The following is a 19687-nucleotide window of genomic DNA, read 5'->3' as shown; positions in this document are numbered from 1 at the left end:
GAATGAGCGACTGAACTGAACTGAATATACTTGACTCCATTAAATGCTTTATGTTAGTCTGATTTTTTAATATTTTATTTCATTTTCTTCTTAAGTCAGAGATCTGCCCTAGTGGCAGAGAATACGTACTGATAGCTAGTTTAGTGTGTGATACCCTAGTGCAGGCTATTGGCTTGATTTAATTTATAGTCTCATCAGTATATGTGAAATTATAAGATAGGAATTTTAAGCATTTCTTCTACAGCCATATGGCACTGGAGTTTTCAATATAAACTAAGAATACCAGTAATGCATGCATTAATCACTTTTTAAATTTCATTTTGTTTTGGGTATCTAAGAATTTAAATGTATATTCAAGTTAATTAAAATCTTTTCTAGGAATATGAAGCCATCTACCTAGCAAAATTAACAATACAGATGATGTCACCACTTCAGATAGAAAGGTCGTTATCTGTTCATTCTGGCTCCACAGGTAAGGAGCTTTTCCTTTTGGAGAAATTTGGGGAGATAGATGATGATACGAAAAGTAGATGAGAAGACGCATTTGTCACTCATTAGCAAGTTACACTGAGCAATTTACATTGTTTAGAAACTTTTGGATGGGCTATTGAATTAAAATAATTTCAAATTTTAATTTGATAATTAAGTATGTATTATACTGAGCTTCTGTGTGTACACCACTAGTTAAGTAGAATATGCTGGTTGGAAGATCAGCTTTCCATTTTGTTGAGCTTTAAATCTTTTAAGTAGTTTAAAGTGCAAGTGTCAGTTGCTCAGTGGTGTCCAACTCTTTGTGACCCCATGGACTGTAGTCCGCCAGGCCCCTCTGTCCATGGAATTCTCCAGTCTAGAATATTGGAGTGGGTTGTCATTCCTTTCTCCGTGGTTAAGTAGTATAACTGTGTTGCAAAGATTAAAATAATAAGAAGGGTCTGGTACCGGAGGCCCTAAATATACTTAGGTGATCTTATTGAAAATAAAAGGTGGTTAATAAGTGAAAGCAGGATGACTCAGTGTCTCTCTTGCCATAAATATTTGTCCTTTTTTCTTTCCCTATTTTACAGTGTTTCCTACCCCATTTAATGATCCAGGCATGCTCTCAAAATCTTTTAACTTTTACCTTCCTCTCCAAGACCTTGCTACCCTTTTTTGTCTCCTTTCTTTTTATTAGAGCATTCATGGAATTTATTAGTTTATTGTTTTTCTCTCCCAGAGTTGCTTTCAGTCTTATTTGCACCAACAGCCTTTTAAGTTAGGAAAAACAGGTTACGTACCTGGTTAGTGTTGGATCTAGGAATCGAACACTGGTGATCTCATCCACAAGTCCAGCACTAGATTGTACCTCCTTAGTGATGAAACTATATAACCACTCTTCAAGCTTAACTTCCTAGTTGTCATTGACTCTTTAGTTTGCAACTTCTATGTAATCATTTTCCAAAATGGGAGGGTCTGTTTCTTCAGTAACAAAAATTCTTTCTTTTTATAATACCTTTAATCTCAGTATAGTTCAGGTCTGTGTTGGCCTTCCATCCTAAGTGTTCTGTACATTGTGGCCAGCCATATTTTCATGAAAGATAATTCTAATAGTGGTTTTCTTGTATAAAAGTCTTCATTGGCTTAATTTTTTACTGAAGCAAACACATCATAGATAGTAATTAAAGGCCCTTTTGATCTTTATTTGTATCTCTCACTGTATCTCTATATAGGCACTGCAGAAAACTGAGCTACTAATGGTTTCTCGTGTGTGTCTTCTGTTCTCCACCTAGAAACCATCACATCCAGTCTCTCCATAAAAACTTGGTTCAGATGTCATTGCCTCAATAAAACATAATGATTAACTTATTCTTCCTCTAATTTCTAGTTATTCTGCCATAGAGCTTTATCTCTACCTCCTCACTTTCTGCGTTGAATTAGTTATCTATGTCTCTCAACTTCCCTTAGTAGAATGCAGATGCAGCACTGCATATGAATCTGTTATAACAGCTGTGTTTAGACTTAAGGCTTTCCAGGTGGTGCTAATGTAAAGAGCCCACCTGCCAATGCAGGAGACATGAGAGACACGAGTTCAATCCCTGGGTCAGGAAGATCCCCTGGAGGAGGGCATGGCAACGTACTCCAGTATTACTGCCTGGAGAATCCCATGTACAGAGGAGTCTGGCGGGCTGCAGTCTATAGGGTCGCAAAGATCAGACGCGACTGAAGCGACTTAGCACGTACACACACGTTTAGATTTATTTTAATGACTAGCATATTTTCTTATTTATTCCATCAGTACTATATTTCTGTTCTTTTCTTATTAATCTTGTAGTGAAATACTAGTTTCCCATTGGAATCCAATCCACCCTCTGGACTAACATCATTAACCATGATTTAGCACAACTTTTAGGGCATAAGTTTAAGGTGATGTAATTATTTGGCAGATAATGCAGCAAACCCTTTACCAGGTCAGTTGTTCCCTAAAGTTTTCCTCCATTGAGACTCAAATTTCTTGATTATGATTGTTGGGCATATACAATCCCACACATGTTCTGTGTAGGAAATTTCTGTACTAGCAGACTGTGATATGAGAAGTAGATAAAAGAAAATCTCTTATCTGCTACATGCTTGCCTTCCAATTCTACATTTGTTGGTAACAATCAGTTTCACTGGAAAAAACATTTTTGACAGCATCTGTGAAAGCAAAAGGATAATTAGATGTACAAAATAAAATTATACGAATCATAACTTCATAAAGTTATATGAAGTTCATAAATAATATGTTCTGAGTCACATGCTTTATGATGCCTAGAAAATGGTAACCAAACATTTATGAGCCATTACTTTAAAAATTAATGTTCATTATATGAAATACCTTAATACTTAAATTATTAAGAGGGAAGATATCACAAAGATATAAAGTTCTTTGGGTAATTTGTAACAAAAGAATTTTATCAGTACAAAGGTTTACTAAAAATTGAGTCATGAAATTTTCATTGTCACATTTATGATAACACTTCATGAAAAATGAAGCCTTTCCTAGCTGTAACATTCTAATGAATGAATTTATTTGAGTTCCCATTATACCATATGTTATGTTCACGCAACAACCTTTAGGCAGTTTGAAGAGAACACATGAAGAAGAAGATGATTTTGGAAACATGCAAGTGGCAGCTGCACAGAATGGCTGATGCAAGAGCAACGTTATAGAGGATGTGAATTTCTGTTTGAGGAGAAAAATACTACAGACAGTAATAATGTAAAATGGTAAAAACACAAGCAGTTTCTTTTCAATTATATGTTGCTTCCAGACGTGTTTCTCTGTGACTTGTTGAGCAACATTTTAAGATTTTGGACTTCTGCAATAGATGGCACTGATGGTTTTACTCCTTTTTTTTTTTTTTTTTTAATTTTAAATCTTTACAGTTTTATTATAAACCAAGAATTTTGGACTTGCAAAGAGGTATTATTGCAATAATGCACTTTTCATACTTGAAATTTATTTGTATGATATAAAGTTGTTACTTTAAACAAAATGCAAGTTAGGGGGGATTTGTTTATAAAATCTGGGTAATTTATAACAAAAGAATTTCCTAAAGTTTGCTTAAAATTCATTTTATGTTCTACATATTACATTTTTAAAATAATTTTACAGTTCAATTTTATGATGGAGCCTCTTACAGAAACATTAACAAATGTAGGAATTTGCCACATTTCTTTTTTAGTATAATTCAGTAGTTTATCTTTTAATTTTTTAAACTTCTTGATCCCTTATTGATAATCTTTAAATCATGACATCAGCCAACTGTCCTTATTTTAACGTGATCCAAGTATTGCTTCCTTTCCTATTACCTTCCTAATTTTATTCTGTAGAAAGAAAAAGTTTAATGAACAAAGGAAAATGTTTGCTTTATAATACCAGATGTTCACAAATACAAGGAGAGTTTTAAACTTTCAAGTGACTTTCCTTTAGCGTTCTTAAAAGCTAAATGTTCTGTTTCTTCTTTTCGGAGTCAATGTAGTCCATTTTTTCTTTGTCCAAAATGGTTCTAAATATAATAAACCAATGTAGCACTATTTTTCCTAAACAAAGCCCAAAAAAGAAAAGTGCCTTGCCTTATTAGAAAAAATAAATAAATAAATCCTCATGACCTCTAAATTAGTATGTAGAACAGTGAAAAGTTTTGAACATTTTTCTATAATTTTTTTAACCATAAATTAGTTTAAACTGAAAGTCTTAAGGCTTGAAGAAACCTGAGTAAATTATTTGGAATATGGAACATTTACTCCTTCATTTTATGTTGTCTTAATGATTCTGTGAGATTGTTCTGGCTCAGACAGTAACTTTTCTTTGAGGATGCATTTTTTGTAGAAAAGTGATTGTGGAAGACTTCAGTGTCTACAAATTAGTGTTGTAATCAGTTCTTTACATTGAGTTAATCCAAATTTCCCCCATAATTTGCATTAGCAAAGTCACTTTATGGATCCTAGGTTCTCCATGTTTTTATTTATACATATAAAAATTGTTCTTAAAAAAACATTTTTGCTATTTTAAGTAAGATGTTGGGGAGGAGAGGAGTGTTTTAACTTTTTATAGTTGATGATTTAGGGTAGCACAAATGAAGCTCCTTTGTATCTCATTTTTCTCAGTCCTCTCTTGAGGTGCTTTACTGATGAGAGTGATTTCCATACCTTCCTTTGGTAACAAAAGGTACCACATAAGGTAACCTATTATACCAACTTAACTACTTTGCTTTCCTCCCTAAGGTGAAATAATACAGTAAAAGGTTTTTTATCCAGCATAATAGGAGAGTGGAAGTGAATCAAAACTGCTTTGTTAATTAAGCGTGAATTCTGTTGACCCAGGTGGTTTTCTTCTGATTTCTCTTCCCTTCCCCTATTTTACCACCCTAAAAACAGCATATTGTCAGTTCCTTGAGGTCTTGTATTCTGCTGTATGATTGGTATGTTGTATCATTGGGTGTGGTGGTCTAGTATAGTCAAGATTTGCATTGAGTGTTCAGAAATTCCAGTTGGTAAAGTACCAGATAACACAGCTTCCCTATATATAGATTACTATTGGGTAGGTCAGCAAAGACCTCTTTTGCAAACTAATAATCTATGATGCTCCTTCCACAAAAACTGCTTAAAAGAATCTTCATAATAGTCCATTTAGGTTTTAAAAATAAGGCAGTTAAGATTTTCTAAATTAATTTCTTAAATATACATATCCTCTCTAGTAGTCTGGCCAAGAATACAAGTTTGGTTATTGAATTATATTTGGTAATTTTCCACTTTTTTTAATCACTGTAATTTTTATGTTGTCACTAAAGTGCCTGCCCAGCACTGTAAAGACTCTCACAGACACTAGAAAAAGGGACTTCATCTTCTTGAGTACAAATTAATATGGACAAAAAGTTTATTTTTTCTTTCATGTAAGAACACTTGAAGTTTGTTTTGAGTATATTCTTCCATCCAATGTTCAACTGGTTCTTCTGGTAGCTCTTCCTATTCTTTTTATTTGATTTCGTTTCTATAATTCCTCTATTTCCTCTTATGTTTTGTGTTAGCTAATTATAGTACATATAACCAATCATGATTTATTTTCTAGAATATTTGAATAATATATGAATGACTCAGCACCCAATTATAAGCATTAAATATTAACCTGGGCACAGAATTTAAAATGATATCACATCAGAACATAGGCGAACTGCTTTATTGTCCATTTTGAAAGTATGAAACTTAAATATTGAAAATATTCAACTAGAATGGCAGTATTCTTACCTTGTAATTTCAGTCCATTGGTCTGTGTTAATTTCGTATCAGATGTATAAAGAGCAGTTACCTTTGTTTATTTGTATCTACTCTGTGGTGGAAATGTTAAACCATGTCAGCTTTTGCTACCAACTCTCAACCACTTAACTTTCAGAGCAGTATATTTGTTTTGGGAGGATTTTGTGCTTCATCTGAGTTTAGAAGTAATGTCAGAAAATGTTAAGCATGTCCTTTTAAAGAAAATATAAGGTTTCTAATTGTCTTATTACCATGGTAATTTAAGTGAATTTAGAAGTATTTAACTGCAATCTTGAATTATAAAGTTGGGATACATATATAGAGATATATATCAAAATCTCAACTTGATGTAAAGTAAATGAGCAGTTACCTGGCGGATTTTTTTTTTTTCAAATAACTGTTTAATCCATAATTCCATAACAGACTTAGCTTCACCTCAATATTTTTGTCCATTCATCAGTGCTCCAATAAGAAAATGATAGGAAATAGCTGAAAATTACTAAAAGATTTTATTTTTTTTATTTATTAGAAAAATAAGTTCCTAGGGTCTTTGAATGCTGGATTTTTTTTGTCTTACCCATCCATGGCAGCTAAAAAAAAAAAAAATCACTCAAAATATTCAGGTTTACATGTTAGCTCTCTCTCATAGGGAGTTGCCATACCTCACAGTTCAAAGTGTATTCTATAGATCAGTAACATTATACTGACATGTAATTGCAATTTACTATGCAGCAAAAATGATTCAAGAAGAAAAATAACCTACAGTGTCTATTTACCTTTGTATAGGCAATTGCTTAAGTTACTCTGCTTTTAACATTTGTACTTGGATAAAATGCTTATTATGTATGTATAGGAATGTCACAGTGCAAGATGCTGCTAGCTCAGGCGCAAAGTATTAAAATTATTTTGTGAAGATTGGTGGTTGTATTAAAACTGTTGTGCCATTATACCTCAAAAAAGATTGACAAGTTCATTTATACTGCTTATGCCATGACTGCTTTACTTAGATTGTTGTCTTCTAGGTAAAAGTAACCCAGTTTTAATCCCACACACAGATTAAATCTGAAGGACAAATGAACATTGGATACTGAGAAGCACTTAAGGGTATTTTCTAAAACATTGTGATTACACACATAAAAATTATGGGCAGTACAGGGAAGTCCCAAGTTTAGGCTCAAGATATTTTTTAATGATTATTTGAACAAGTTTGGAGTTGAAAGTGAGGGGATTTGTGTCTGAAGGAAGAGGTAAGGCCATTCATAGAACAGCTTCCAGCTCATTTAAAAAAATACTTCTTGCTTTTAGTTTTCCCCTTGTTAGCCTACCTACATAATATCCTTCATCAAATCTGAGATGTCATCATCAGCATCACTACACCATCTTTTTGATCCCACTAAAAGGCAAAAATATTGCTGAATAAATCATGACAAGCCATTGATCATAAAATGCATCCATACTTCCAAATGTTACATATAAAAAAAGATGTGCATTTTAGTCAATAAAATACAAATCTATAAAACACATGGAGCAAAATAAAAATGACAACTGCCACTTCATTATACCTTTTCAAAAGTGAAGAGTACTCAAAAATGTATTACTGAAACATATCTATGCAGTTTTTTTCATACTCAAGTTTACCCACAGGATGCCTCAGTAAAATCAAGCATCTCTGGCTAACTAAAGCTAAATGCAGATCATCAGTTTCCTCAGTGACACAATTTTTATGTGTTATACCTTACCTACAACTTTTGTTTCCTATGGGGGGAATTTAAGATAAGACCATAAGAACATTATTTAAAGGGATTTATTGAAATAGCCACCTTATAGTTTTACTTCACCTTATAGTTTTACTTCAGATTGTTTAGTGGTAAGAAATGTAATAAAACATTTAATTTTGCCTTTTATTAGGGTTCCCTCCCACTCCCTGGCCACGCAGGGATCTTAGTTTCCCAACCAGGGACCAAACCCATGCCCCCTGTACAGGAAGCAAGGAGTCTCAACCACTGGACCACCAGAGAAGTTTCTATTAGGTTTATTTTTTAACATGGATTTTTAATTACCAGGATATACCTAATAAAGCTACTGTTACCAAGGTCATAGGACTCCTTTTTCTTAAAAAGCAAAATTTAGTTTTGCTGCTTTCACTAGGGACACACCAATTCATCTGCCTAGGTCATCAGCAGGTAAGTAGCACACCCTCTATTGGTGAAGAATTTCTGTTATTTAGAAAGTTAACTAGCTTTACTGCATGGAGGGAAATCTGAAATCTAGTTGAAGCAGGTGTGGGTCAACAGGATGGTTTTTACTTTCTATGCTTCTTTTACAAAGAGTACACAAAATTAAAATTTTACTAACCCTGACTTGACCTAATAATTTCAACAATAGACAACTCAAGAAAAGCACAGAAAACATTAGGATTCCAACAAAATTATTCACATGAACAGGTTTAATGTAACATGGAATGCAGAAGATTAGAACCAGTAGTGAAGTATCTAATTCTTATTTCAACTTAAAAAAAATTTTAAATCAAAATAGGATAGTGACCAGAATAATAGTACCATTATAGTCACATTAAATAGAAAATCTTCCATCAACATTTTAATAATGTACTAAATGTGGTATGATACATTTTAAAATGTTCCACAACTTTGTAATCCATTTTTCATAAAAATGTTAGAGGCTTTGGACACCCCATGGAAAGATGAGAAATAAGGTTAGAAATATATAATATACCAGGATTTACTAATTCACTATTAAAAAGTACCTTATATTTCTCTTAGATATTTAAACAAATAATTATTATATTTCACATATAAGACAGGTAGTACTTCAGCTACATTAGAATTATAACAACTTTTATATGTATATTTAAATTGTCACATTTTATAAGTTAATCTTCATTTCTACTTCTTTTAAAGGCTCACCAGGTTGTCTGCCAGTACAGTATTAGGATCAGCAAATGTTGGACTGTACTACCTTTAGTTAATCTAATATCCAATTTCATGTAACATGTGAAATGACACCCATAAGTGGTATTTAGATATATTTCTTTGAAACAAAAATATTAATTTTATGAATATGATAAGAAACAATCTTATTCACTGTATGCTTTTTTCTTTTAATGAGCAGTACAGATAGCAGACACATAACTCCTTACTACCTATACTCTGACCACTAAGAAATGAAGCCAACCTTTAGAAAAATACAATGCAAGAAAAGATTCAAGTTAAAAATATACTCCTTTGGTTAAAAATCATCCCCTTAATAATTTCATTTGTAATCTAAACTCAGCATGTCCCACCAGCCCAAAGTAATCTTCTAAGTGTCATTATACTTGTATCACAATGTTTTTTCCAATCCAGTATTTATGGAGGTCACCTGGTCGCAGCAACAAAATATTTTAACTCAAGAGAGTATAGCCTTGCTGCATCAGCTCCTTTGATAGATGTCTTTCTTAAAAGATTTTACTTTAGAAACCTCCGACACATGTAGTTTTCTTCAGATACTGTATATCCAAACTTCTTATAGAAACCAACGTTTTGTGGTAGACATTCCAGGGTAATCTTATAACAGTTCAGTTTCTTGCTTAGCAAAGTAAGAGTTGATAATAACCTGAAATTTTAAAAAGGGTTGGGGGGATAGGCATAGAGCATTTGTCAATAAAAATGGATATTAGTAACAGTGTGAGTGAATATTTTACAAAACTTCCAAGTTTATATCACAGGTTTATATCATGGCCTTTCCCACTATATGCATTTAAAATTCAAGTTACAAATATATAAAGCATTTAAATCACCCAAAGCATTTTATTTTGTTCCAAATATACTTTGTTGTAATCTCTAGTCTAGTAATAAATAGAAAACTCACCCCAAACCCTCTTTATAAGTAGATTTTAAAATTAATGTTAACACCAAAGACTGGCAACCTTTTAAAAAATATGGCCAAAATTAGTCTTTGTATCTAAATTCTATTCAAGCTATTTAGTCAGTGTTGAATAGTCAAAACGATTCAGTCAACATTCCCACATAAAGTGGGTAAATAATTGCTTTGTTCTTTATCATTTTTAAAGCTACCTAAATATCTGTGAAAGAATGTATCAGGTTACCTCTGGATTTAGTCTAATATGAAGTGGAAACAAAAACATACACATCTTTATAAATCCTTAAAGAATCCAAACCAAATATAAAAATGTGATTCTAAACGTGATTCTCTCCTTTAGGAGAGAAAACTAGGAATTTCTCATGTTGCCCAGATAGAAAAAAACCTCCTCATTCTGAAGACGGAAACTCTTGCTTGAAGTTACACAATTATAAAAGGTACGGCTAAGTGACGTGCCCTAGAAATACTAGAAATTGGTCTGTTTTGTTCACTGATACATATCAAATACTTTGAATAGTATCTAGCACATGTGCTTAATATTTACTGAGTGAATTCCTTAAAACTCAGAAAATATTAAAAAGCAAATTCTAACCTATGAAACTTTAAAAGACTTAGATAAATGTATAGAGAACTATACAGTGAAGGCCAGTTTAGTATATGGTTCTAAAAGTCATATGACTGAGAACATGTCCTTTGTTTTTAAATATGATAGACAAATTACTTGACTCACCAAAAGTTTCTTCTTCTAGTAATATGAAAAAGTACTATTAAAAGTTAATAACTTTAAGGTGTCGGCTGTTTTAACAGTACAGTTCCAATTTCCAAGCTTTATGGTAAAAATTATATATAAAAATACTTTTCATTAAATTTAGTCTAAGCTATACAGTGACAATGAGTTCATAATTAATGACGCTTAAAAAACTTCAAACAGGAAAACACTTTTAACAAGTATCTTGGCAAGAAAATGTAAACTGAAACACAGAGAGTAGCTACTTTATCCAGGGTTACCTCGTTTCTGCCTACTTACAATTTGCCAAGCTGCTTTCCTCTGCATTCATCACTAACAACAACATCTTCTACTCGTCCTCTCTGAAAATATTTACAATGTTTAAAAGACTAAGCATGTAGGTTTTGTTTTTAGTTAAATCAACAAATGATGGTAAGAATTCATTGATAAGTAAATGTTTTATAAACCTTCAAAAATTGCAAATTTTTAAAACATTGTAGAGGAAATAATACAGTGAATCAATTTGTGGCCTAATTCGTCTGTATCCTGAACCATCCCATCCCATTGTTTTAAAACAAATCTCAGAATCTACATCACCAAAATGTCATCTTGTTACTAAGGTACTACATCCATTATCCTATTCCTGCTTAAAAGCAATTTATTTCAGACATACAAATACAATATACTAGTTTCTAGTACAGAAACCACACCAAAATTCATACCTCACAGAATACATTCCAGGTGTTTCTATCATATTCTTACTGGGTTATCTAGATCTTGTTTTCTTTACTATTTCATGTGAATCATGAGGAGTGAAGGGACTCTACAGGCATTAGAAGGGTCATGATTAGAACATATTATTCTAAACCTTTTACCACTGGGAAACTGATGGGAATTTGTGTTAATGTAGTACATTCCAAGTATCATTTTTGAAAAAAATCAGCATTAGTGATTCCAAACATTACTGCCAAATTCCACAACACTGACTTGATTTCTCTACGTCTACACCAATTCTAACACCTTACAGAACAATTTTTAGCAAACAATTCATATTAATAATATTTTCTGTCTCACAACTCTTAAGAGAATGGGAAAATGACTAAGTGATTTCTAGAAAGCAAAACTATTCCAGGCAATATTTTGCTTTCTCATTTTGCAGTAAAAAGCAGTGGGAAAACAGACTTGTTTGATGGAACCTTGAAGTTGATATCCGTTTTACTCATAAGCATTAATGTGAACACATACCTTAGCACAGGAATGGATGAATTTATGTTCTATTATCAGAGTTGCTGTAGCAACTATCTGGCCTAAAGTTACATCTTCCACAACTGTAACATAGTAATCCCCAGATTTCTTCATGTGCTCAAAAGATTCTGTGGAAATTGGAAAAGAGTGTTATATAAACATTAAACATTATTAGGTGCCAAAAAAAAATACTAGAATTAGCTGAAATAATTTAATGAATATTTAAAGCTATCTTACCACAGTAATTTACAACTTTGTGTCTAGAGAAAATGTCAGTTATTAAGCATGACCATGTATTTGAAACATCAGCAGTCAGTACTGACTAGAACATAGTCCATACATTTAAAAGATCTGCTAGCAGAATAAAGGAAGACTAATATAGCTATTTTATAATCTGACAAAGTACTTTTCAATTTTCCTCTTGTGAGCCCAAGTGTTTCATGATAACATGACCTGTTTTAGAAATAGAATCATCATTTTTGTTTGCTTTGAAAGCATCCTGTGAAATAGATAAAAAATGTCTCCATTTCCCAGTAATTTTCCCAAAGCCACATAACAAATAGGAGCAAAAATAGAATAAACACCTTCCCCTCAGACTGACTTATATTGATGAAATAACATGATTTCTCATCTAATATTCCCGCAAAGAAGAATTTAGGAATAAAAACTGAGCCCAAAAGTATTAACATACTGTTATTTCCACAGTTGTATTCTAGTAATGGGTCAGAAATGGGAAGAAATAGATTCAAAGAAGGAAAACAGAATCAGAAAATAATAACCTTCATTTCAAGAGGGTCATATAGATTACAAAATAAAATTACCTATTGAAGAAAATGAAGAACATAGGAAGACAGTGTTAAGAGCACTGGATGGATTCAGGAAGGTTGTAGTTTTTTCCTTACCAACAACTACCTGTGATTTTGGATAAGTCAATTGACCCCTCTGGATTTCTATCCTCACATATTTTTATTACATTTTTTGACGATGAAATTTCTGTGAAATAACCTAACGACGTGAAAGGAAAATACTATAATAAAAATCTCTAAAACTGCCACCCAGGTTCTATGCTATAGTAATTATCTAAAAATAGCCAGGTATTTTGTAAAACATAGTAGTAGTAACTTTTGGATTCTAGAATAGATCGGCCACATTAAACACTTAAATAATAGCTAATTTGTTAAATAATAGCTAATTTGTTATTTGAATACTTTCCAGCTATTTGAACAAAAATACAAGTAGACACTGAACAGAGCTTGAAACAAAAATAAAATCATGTTTCCCTTTATTTCTTTTTCTTCAGGAAAAAGAGGCTGTAGGACTTACTCATAAATTGTTCTGGGTTGACAACTCCAGTCTCTGTCAGCTGACCTAGTACCTTAAAAAAACCTAGTTTTGAAAAACAGATTTCAAATCATGAGAAGAGCAAATATACATTAAAAAAAGCAATGCATCAAGCTGGTGGGCATTATTTTTTCAAAACTTTCTGTAATGAACCATTTTTAAATTATTTTAAAAGATTAAACAAACCCATTCTTTCTATATAATCAATATGTAAAACAATAATAGATTTTACCAATGTTTTTGCCTGCATAAGATTTTTGGAATAGTGCTGACCTTAAGACTCAGTATTTATAGAACCAGCATATACAGTTTTAAATGTAATTTGCAATAGATTCAATGCAAGGGATGTCAAATTTTCCCAAATATGTGCTTTGGTTTTCCTTAAGCAGATTCTCATTACGACCAAATATTATATTATTTGTAAAATATAACATTGTTGAGACAACAGTTTTTTTAAAGATTCCTGATTAATGTTATGTTAATATGAACAGCATAGAACTTTGGGAATCTTAACTTTTATATACTGAAGAACTGATTTGACCAAAATAAGATTTCCTGCCAAAAAAGGAAACTGTAAAAAGTTGACTTTTGATTACTGAAATTTAAGGATATTATTTTGGAGAATTTAGATATTAAAAAAAGGAATACATATAGACAAAACCTTTTGCAACTATCCGAGGCAAATTATCTTCATCCTCATTCTCCATCCAGCTTCTTAGAGAAGATTCTTACTTTTGTGTCATATACAAGGTAATTTCCCCCTTTTGGCTGCTTAATTAGGAGGAGCACTGTTGTATATAAGTCATCTGAAATGGTGTAATACAGTACTGTAGTACAGTTGTATCTGGCCTATACACATTGTAATTAAGTTCTCAGTCACTTTAAAATTTAACCACAAAAAAATATGAAAGTCAAATATTTTTAAAAATTATCAGCATCATCATGTATGTGGAAAAAACAGAATGCTAACTATAAGTCTAACTAGCATTTGTAAACTGAGCCCATACCTCTATTTAAATCAGCAGTACAAAGAGGCCTCAAAACCAAACCTTCTCCAGGATGTGTTGGGGAAATGGCTGGAGAAAATGTAGCTGTATTCTGACTCCAGTCCACTTCTTTGAGTAGACTCGGGTCAAACATAGGAGTTTCATCAGGTTTCATCTTTGCAGTAAGATCTAAAACAAAATTTTAAATGTTAAGGCATTTTATTTAATAGAAAATTTTTGATTGGCAAGATTGTCAGTTTCTTAATAAAAATAAATGGCACTTAGAAAAATCAAGGAAATGGCAACCCACTCCAGTATTCTTGCCTGGAGAATCCCAGGGACAGCGGAGCCTGGTGGGCTGCCGTCCATGGGGTTGCACAGAGTCGGACACGACTGAAGCGACTTAGCAGCAGCAGCAGCAGAAAAATCTTTAACAGGTATGGAAGATACTTATTTTAGTCTATCCTGAATGTAACATCAAATGCCGCAGCTAAAGCTACATAGAAAACTCAGAAATTCTATCATATAGTAAACGAATGACTAAGTTTAGAAGTTGTTACACTTTTAAACTCCATATTCTAACAGGACTTTTTCCTATGGGCCAGTGCTACTAGCGTAGCATTTTAAATAGCTGACTTTTAAATGACTTCCTTTTTTTTTTTTTAACATTATTGGATTAAGGAATAATTTGTTGGTTTTATCTGATACTAAGGAAGACTACTGGGCATGTAACTTTAAAAAAAAAAATGAACCATGAACAGAAGAGTCTGCAATCGCTGGAATATTTGGTCTGAGCCATGATAAATCCACACTCAGTGTCTACTGGATTTTGTTTTCATAGCCGGTTTTCTAAAAATCTAGAAGCTGCATCTAAGCAACTTCTGAAGAAGAGCCTGTGTTTTTCATGCTACTGAAAAATGGTCTATTATGGTATTTTCCTCTCCTTTTTGAACATTCATAAATGGTCAGGTTCTTATTAGGTGTAGTCTTAATAAAACTGAAACTAAATGAAAGCTATAATGCTAGAATGAAAAACATGAAGCATAGAAATGGGGAGGGGCATACTTCTGTAGAAGAGAGTTGCTGGAGAAAACAGTCTTCCAAACAATTACTAGGAGACTGTATGGTAACACTAAACTTTTATTTCTAACACCACACCCAGTTAAAGAAACCAGAGTTGATCCTTGAACTCAAGGGTGCCAGTCCTCCATGCTATCAAAAATGCACAGTAGAAAAAATTCACATATAACTTGTACTCCGCCCTCCGTATCTCTGGTTCTGTAACGGGATTCAACCTACTTTGGAATGTGTAGTAATGTAATACTACTGAAAAAAATCTGTGGGTAAGTGGATCCTTGAAGTTCAAACCCATCTTATTAAGGGTCAACTGTATTCTATTTGATACCTGCCTCTAGTTCTTTGAAACAAAGAATTTAAATATAAATCTATCTATATATAGGCATAATATACTACCATAAAACAAGAAAGCAATACAGGAAAAAATTAAAGTCCATTTAATAGAATAACTTCCCCCAATAACCCAACTCCCAGATGTTCTCTATTTCATAAATCACAGTATGTCTAAGGACAACTATTTTTAGCTTTTCCATAAAGGTAGATTACATTGCATAACCCGATGTAACTATATAGGGAATGCTGCAATCTAGCAGAGGCTTTGGGAAGGTAGTGTGGTATAATAATAGAAGTTATTATTTGTTCAGCACTTATTATGTGCCAGGCATTGTTCAAAGAACTTTACACATTACTGACTCACTGTAACAGTCCTAGAGTACAGATGATTATTATCTCCATGTTAACAGATGAGGAAATGCAGGTGTAGACAATAACTTGCCCAAGATCACAAAATTATAATAGCAAAGCCGAGATTGAAACCTAGACAAGGAAAGACCACGAGCTGTAGAGTCAGACCTGATATTCAGATGTCAACTGTCTGATCATGGCTATGTAAATTAAACAATCTGTTTCCTCATTTGTAAAATGGAGATGAAACTGTTGAAGAAATGGCTTAGTGTATACAAACACCTAACTGCCTCGCACACTGTACTTGCTCAACAAGATATAATTTAGTTAGCTACTAATTTAAAATTTATTTTTTTATATGTTCATGTTAACTTTTCTAACCTTTTATATATTCATGTTTTTTCACTTTTAAATTCATGAGTCACACTGCTGGGTACAGCAGCTACAAAAAGGTTATTATGTTTATGTTAAACTGAAAACATTCTTGGAAAGGAAGAAAAAATTTGCTCTAAACACTATGCTTGGATCTAAGAACAGTAAGGAAAGGAAATTGTGATGATTAAAACAATCATTCATAAAATTTAACCAGCTTATGGTCTATTTGGGGACTTCCTCGGTGGCGCAGCAGTAAAGAATCCACTTGCAAAGCAGAAGATGCAAGAGACTTGGGTTTGATCCCTGGGTCAGAAAGATACTCTGGATGGGGCATGGCAACCCACTCCAGTATTCTTGCCAGGAAAATCCCATGGACTGTAGTTGGACATGACTGAAGCGACTGAGCACACACACATGGTTCATTTGAAACAGGTCTTTTTATAAGTAATTTTAGTGCATGGACTTTAGTATTTGTCCCTGATAATTGGGCCCCTGAAGCTTTTGAGTGTACTCAAATCTGAAAGAAGGGGCTTCCCTGATAGCTCAGTTGGTAAAGAAGCCGCCTGCAATGCAGGAGACCCCGGTTCGATTCCTGGGTTGGGAAGATCCCCTGGAGAAGGGAACAGCTACCCACCCAGTATTCTGGCCTGGAGAATTCCACGGACTATTTAGTCCATGGGGTCCCAAAGAGTTGGACATGACTGAGCCACTTTCACTTTCATTTGGGCTTCCCTTGTGGCTCAGTTGGTAAAGAATCAGCCTGCAATGTGGGAGACCAGGGTTCGATCCCTGGGTCGGGAAGATCCCCTGGAGAAGAAAATGGCAATCCACTCCAGTATTCTTGCCTGGAGAATCCCATGGACAGAGGAGCCAGGCAGGCTACAGTCCATGGGTCACAGAGTCGGACACAACAGAACGACTAACACAAAATTCAGTCAAAGCAGCACTCATAACCTATATTTAGAAAATAAGAATTTCAGGCTAGTTAAAATACTTAAAGCATTCTGGATAGAAATAAGAATCCATATTCTTATTGAAATCAAAAATTAATATCAAAATGTTTATGTGATCTATTTTACAAAACAGAGCCATACTTAAGGTTACCTTCTTTTATTTTACTATGTCCCCATGTAGTAAAATTCTGTTGGTGTCCAATTAATATATTGAGCAAGTTAAAGTAAGATGTGATTTGATGCTAAATTTCAAAAGATTTTAGAAAATAGCAAAATTGTTAAGTTTATTTGGTTTGCAAAAGATAATTTTCAGCATCTTAAAGTGCACCCAGGTACCACAAAACTAGGAATTTGAAGCCGAATTACATCATTATCACTAGAGGCTTATTTGGGGTTTTGGGTTTTTTTCGCCAGGGGTGAGGGTGAGGGGTGTGCTGCCTGTGGGATCTTAGCTCTCCAACCAGGGATCGAACCCAGGTCTCCAGCAATGAAAGCACTAAGTTTTAACTGCTGGACTGCCAGGGAATTCCCTCGTTGGGGTCTTACTTTGAAGATTTTAGATTAATTTAAAAAACTGAACCCTAACCATTAAGTATTTCTCAAGAACCTTTTCTGTTTAACTACTAAGTTAGCATGCATTTAAAGCATAATGCCTAGGCTTAGCACAATAAATACCTAGTGAATGAATGGTATAAGACTTATCTGGAGATCATTCAGAACATCCAAAAGAAAAAAAGATTTCCAAACTGCCATAAGTGATATCACAAAAACCATACAGCAAATTCATTTTTACTAAGATCATGTCAGTTGGTTGACCGTTCTTTGGACACAATTTCAACAGGTTTCTCACCATCTATTACTGAGCTACACACAAGGGGACGAGCTGCTGTTAGGAACAAGCAACTGAGAGCAACAAGTAATAGATACTGGGAGTGAAGATTTCAGAAGTTGATATAAAAATTAAAAAAACAATCTAAGGTCAAATTGAAACTTGTCTTTGTATCTCATGAGCTCTTGGAGCATTACTGTATTACTTTAGTACACGGTTTAAAGCAGGAAGGGGAACCTTGTGCTGTTTGAGACTTTGGGGTTCGTCTACATACATTTCATGAAAATTTCAATAATTTGAATTTTGTTTGAACCTAAGAACACTTCATTCACTGATGATTTTAATAGGCCTGGCTATATTAAATTATGCAGTTACACCAGTTGAGAATTTTAAAATTTCTTGATAGTTTATTTGATCCCTATAATTTAGGCAGTATTCCCAGTCTATCCATGAACACGCTAGAGCACGTGGAGCTTTCGGGACTTGACCTCAAGGTAATAGCCAATGAGTGAATCTTAAATCGTCTGATATTGTTCTTGCCCTACAGTACCATACTCAGTAGAGGCCAATCTTTACATCATCGTGCCAGATTGGGAGCTATCTCCCCTATTCTAAAAAATGTCAGTGAATCCTGCCTAATGAAACTGACCTAAATGATTTCCTCAGATCCATGCTAGGATTCATTCACGAGTGTATATCCTAACAAAACTAGTCGCCCTTCAATTTTGTATGGCATTTTAAGAGTTCGATTTACATAAATGTTAGCTCCTGTAAGAGAAGTCACAATACTTAGTGTTTCTAGAGGGTAGAAGCCCCCGGAAGAGACAAAGGATGTCCGTCTTTCCCACAGTGAAACCCCAATTTAGTTAGTGCAGGAGGTGATCTTCGGAGCAGAATCAGGTCCTCAAGTGGCTCCTGGCCGCCGTGGGGTGCTCCTCCGAAGGGAATGGGGGAACAGGGGGGCTAACGGCGTTCGTGCCCATTTCAAAACCGAAGGCGGCAGAGACTGTGAACAGCTGTCTCAATCCCTCACGTTAAAGCTGCCGAAGGGAGAGTCAGTTTCACCCTAGTCTCTACTCCTGCCTTGGTAAGGCCACCTCCTGCATGGCTGGACCACTGGCCACCATCCCTAACCTCTGCTCCAGGCGTGCGTTCGCTCAACTTGCTCCAAACTGCCCTCTACGCCCCCATGTGCACCCAGCTGGCGAAGATAAATGCCTGGATCCCCGAACGGAATCTGCCCCAGCCCCTCGCCGGGCCTAGCTCGCCTCTCCCGGGGGTAGCAGTCACACCTGTTCGATAAACCTGAAGGCAGGCCCAATCCGGTACTCAGGGCATCCAGTCCGGACCCGCTCTCTCTCCCCCCAACCCCCAGACCCTCTCACCCGTAGAGGTCTGCAGTCTGCACTCCTCTCCAGGCTCGACGGATTCTCACCACCCGGGTACACTGCACTGGATCCGGATCCGGCTTCAGAGCCAGCCCCACCTCTTCCCGCCTCCCGCGCTACAGCCCGCTGCACCGCGGCCGCTGCGCTCGCAGCCGCCAAGACGTGGCAGCACCAACGCCTCCAGCCCGCCCCAGCCCGCTTACGCAGGGCCGCGAGGAGGGAAGGGGGAGGTGGCTGCGGAGGGGGCGGGGGCGAGACCCGGAGGGCGGGGCGGAGTGGAGGCGGGACCTGCGGCTGACGTCAGCACGTGGGGCGGGGGAGATTGCCCGGGGACTCCACCCGGCCGGCGCGCGGGGAGGAATCCTCATCTCGGCCCGTACCTCCTCGCTTGTCAGGCTCCCACTACGGCCTCGGTGTCTCTGTTTAACTGG

General features: G+C 35.1%; 2 protein-coding genes across 8 annotated transcripts in view; one reads left to right on the top strand and one right to left on the bottom strand.

Annotated features, from left to right (window-relative positions):
- STYX (serine/threonine/tyrosine interacting protein) overlaps nt 1-6731 on the top strand; it is a 41317-nt gene extending 34586 nt beyond the window's left edge. For 2 of the 6 annotated variants that reach the window (XM_081506050.1, XM_081506048.1), the window contains 2 exons: nt 379-472; nt 3098-6731. In XM_081506050.1, the coding sequence (XP_081362176.1) occupies nt 379-472; nt 3098-3102 (99 nt within the window). In that variant the 3' untranslated portion in view covers nt 3103-6731. Of the gene's footprint in view, nt 1-378; nt 473-1706; nt 1843-3093 lie in introns of those variants that run through there. The other 4 variants (XM_081506045.1, XM_081506044.1, XM_081506049.1 and 1 more) reach the window with 2 other exon arrangements.
- Nucleotides 6732-8203: 1472 nt separating this feature from the next.
- Nucleotides 8204-19453, bottom strand: GNPNAT1 (glucosamine-phosphate N-acetyltransferase 1). 2 transcript variants are annotated; one of them, XM_081506051.1, is made up of 6 exons: nt 19254-19453; nt 13972-14139; nt 12947-13009; nt 11624-11751; nt 10679-10740; nt 8204-9384 (listed from the first exon to the last, which is right to left on the bottom strand). In XM_081506051.1, the coding sequence occupies exons 2-6, from the start codon at nt 14123-14125 to the stop codon at nt 9237-9239; spliced, it is 555 nt and encodes a 184-aa protein (XP_081362177.1). In that variant the 5' UTR covers nt 14126-14139; nt 19254-19453; the 3' UTR covers nt 8204-9236. The 2 variants fall into 2 exon arrangements, with proteins under 2 accessions (XP_081362177.1, XP_081362178.1); XM_081506052.1 differs by lacking the exon at nt 12947-13009.
- Nucleotides 19454-19687: the final 234 nt, after the last annotated feature.

The sequence above is a fragment of the Giraffa tippelskirchi genome, chromosome 7 (assembly GCF_054371585.1).
Source record: "Giraffa tippelskirchi isolate mGirTip1 chromosome 7, T2T-mGirTip1v1.2.pri, whole genome shotgun sequence".
Taxonomy (NCBI): Eukaryota; Metazoa; Chordata; class Mammalia; order Artiodactyla; family Giraffidae; genus Giraffa; species Giraffa tippelskirchi.
The sequence above is the reverse complement of the archived record's forward strand: the minus strand, read 5'-3'. Positions and strand labels throughout refer to the sequence as shown.

Excerpts from the sequence above, each read along its gene's own strand:
- GNPNAT1 (XM_081506051.1), bottom strand. The coding sequence starts at position 14,125 with ATGAAACCTGATGAAACTCCTATGTTTGACCCGAGTCTACTCAAAGAA. Across the intron at positions 13,010-13,971 it reads TACTGCTGATTTAAATAGAG|GTTTTTTTAAGGTACTAGGT; the intron begins GTATGGGCTCAG and ends TTTCAAAACTAG. Across the intron at positions 10,741-11,623 it reads TCATCCATTCCTGTGCTAAG|AGAGGACGAGTAGAAGATGT; the intron begins GTATGTGTTCAC and ends AAATATTTTCAG.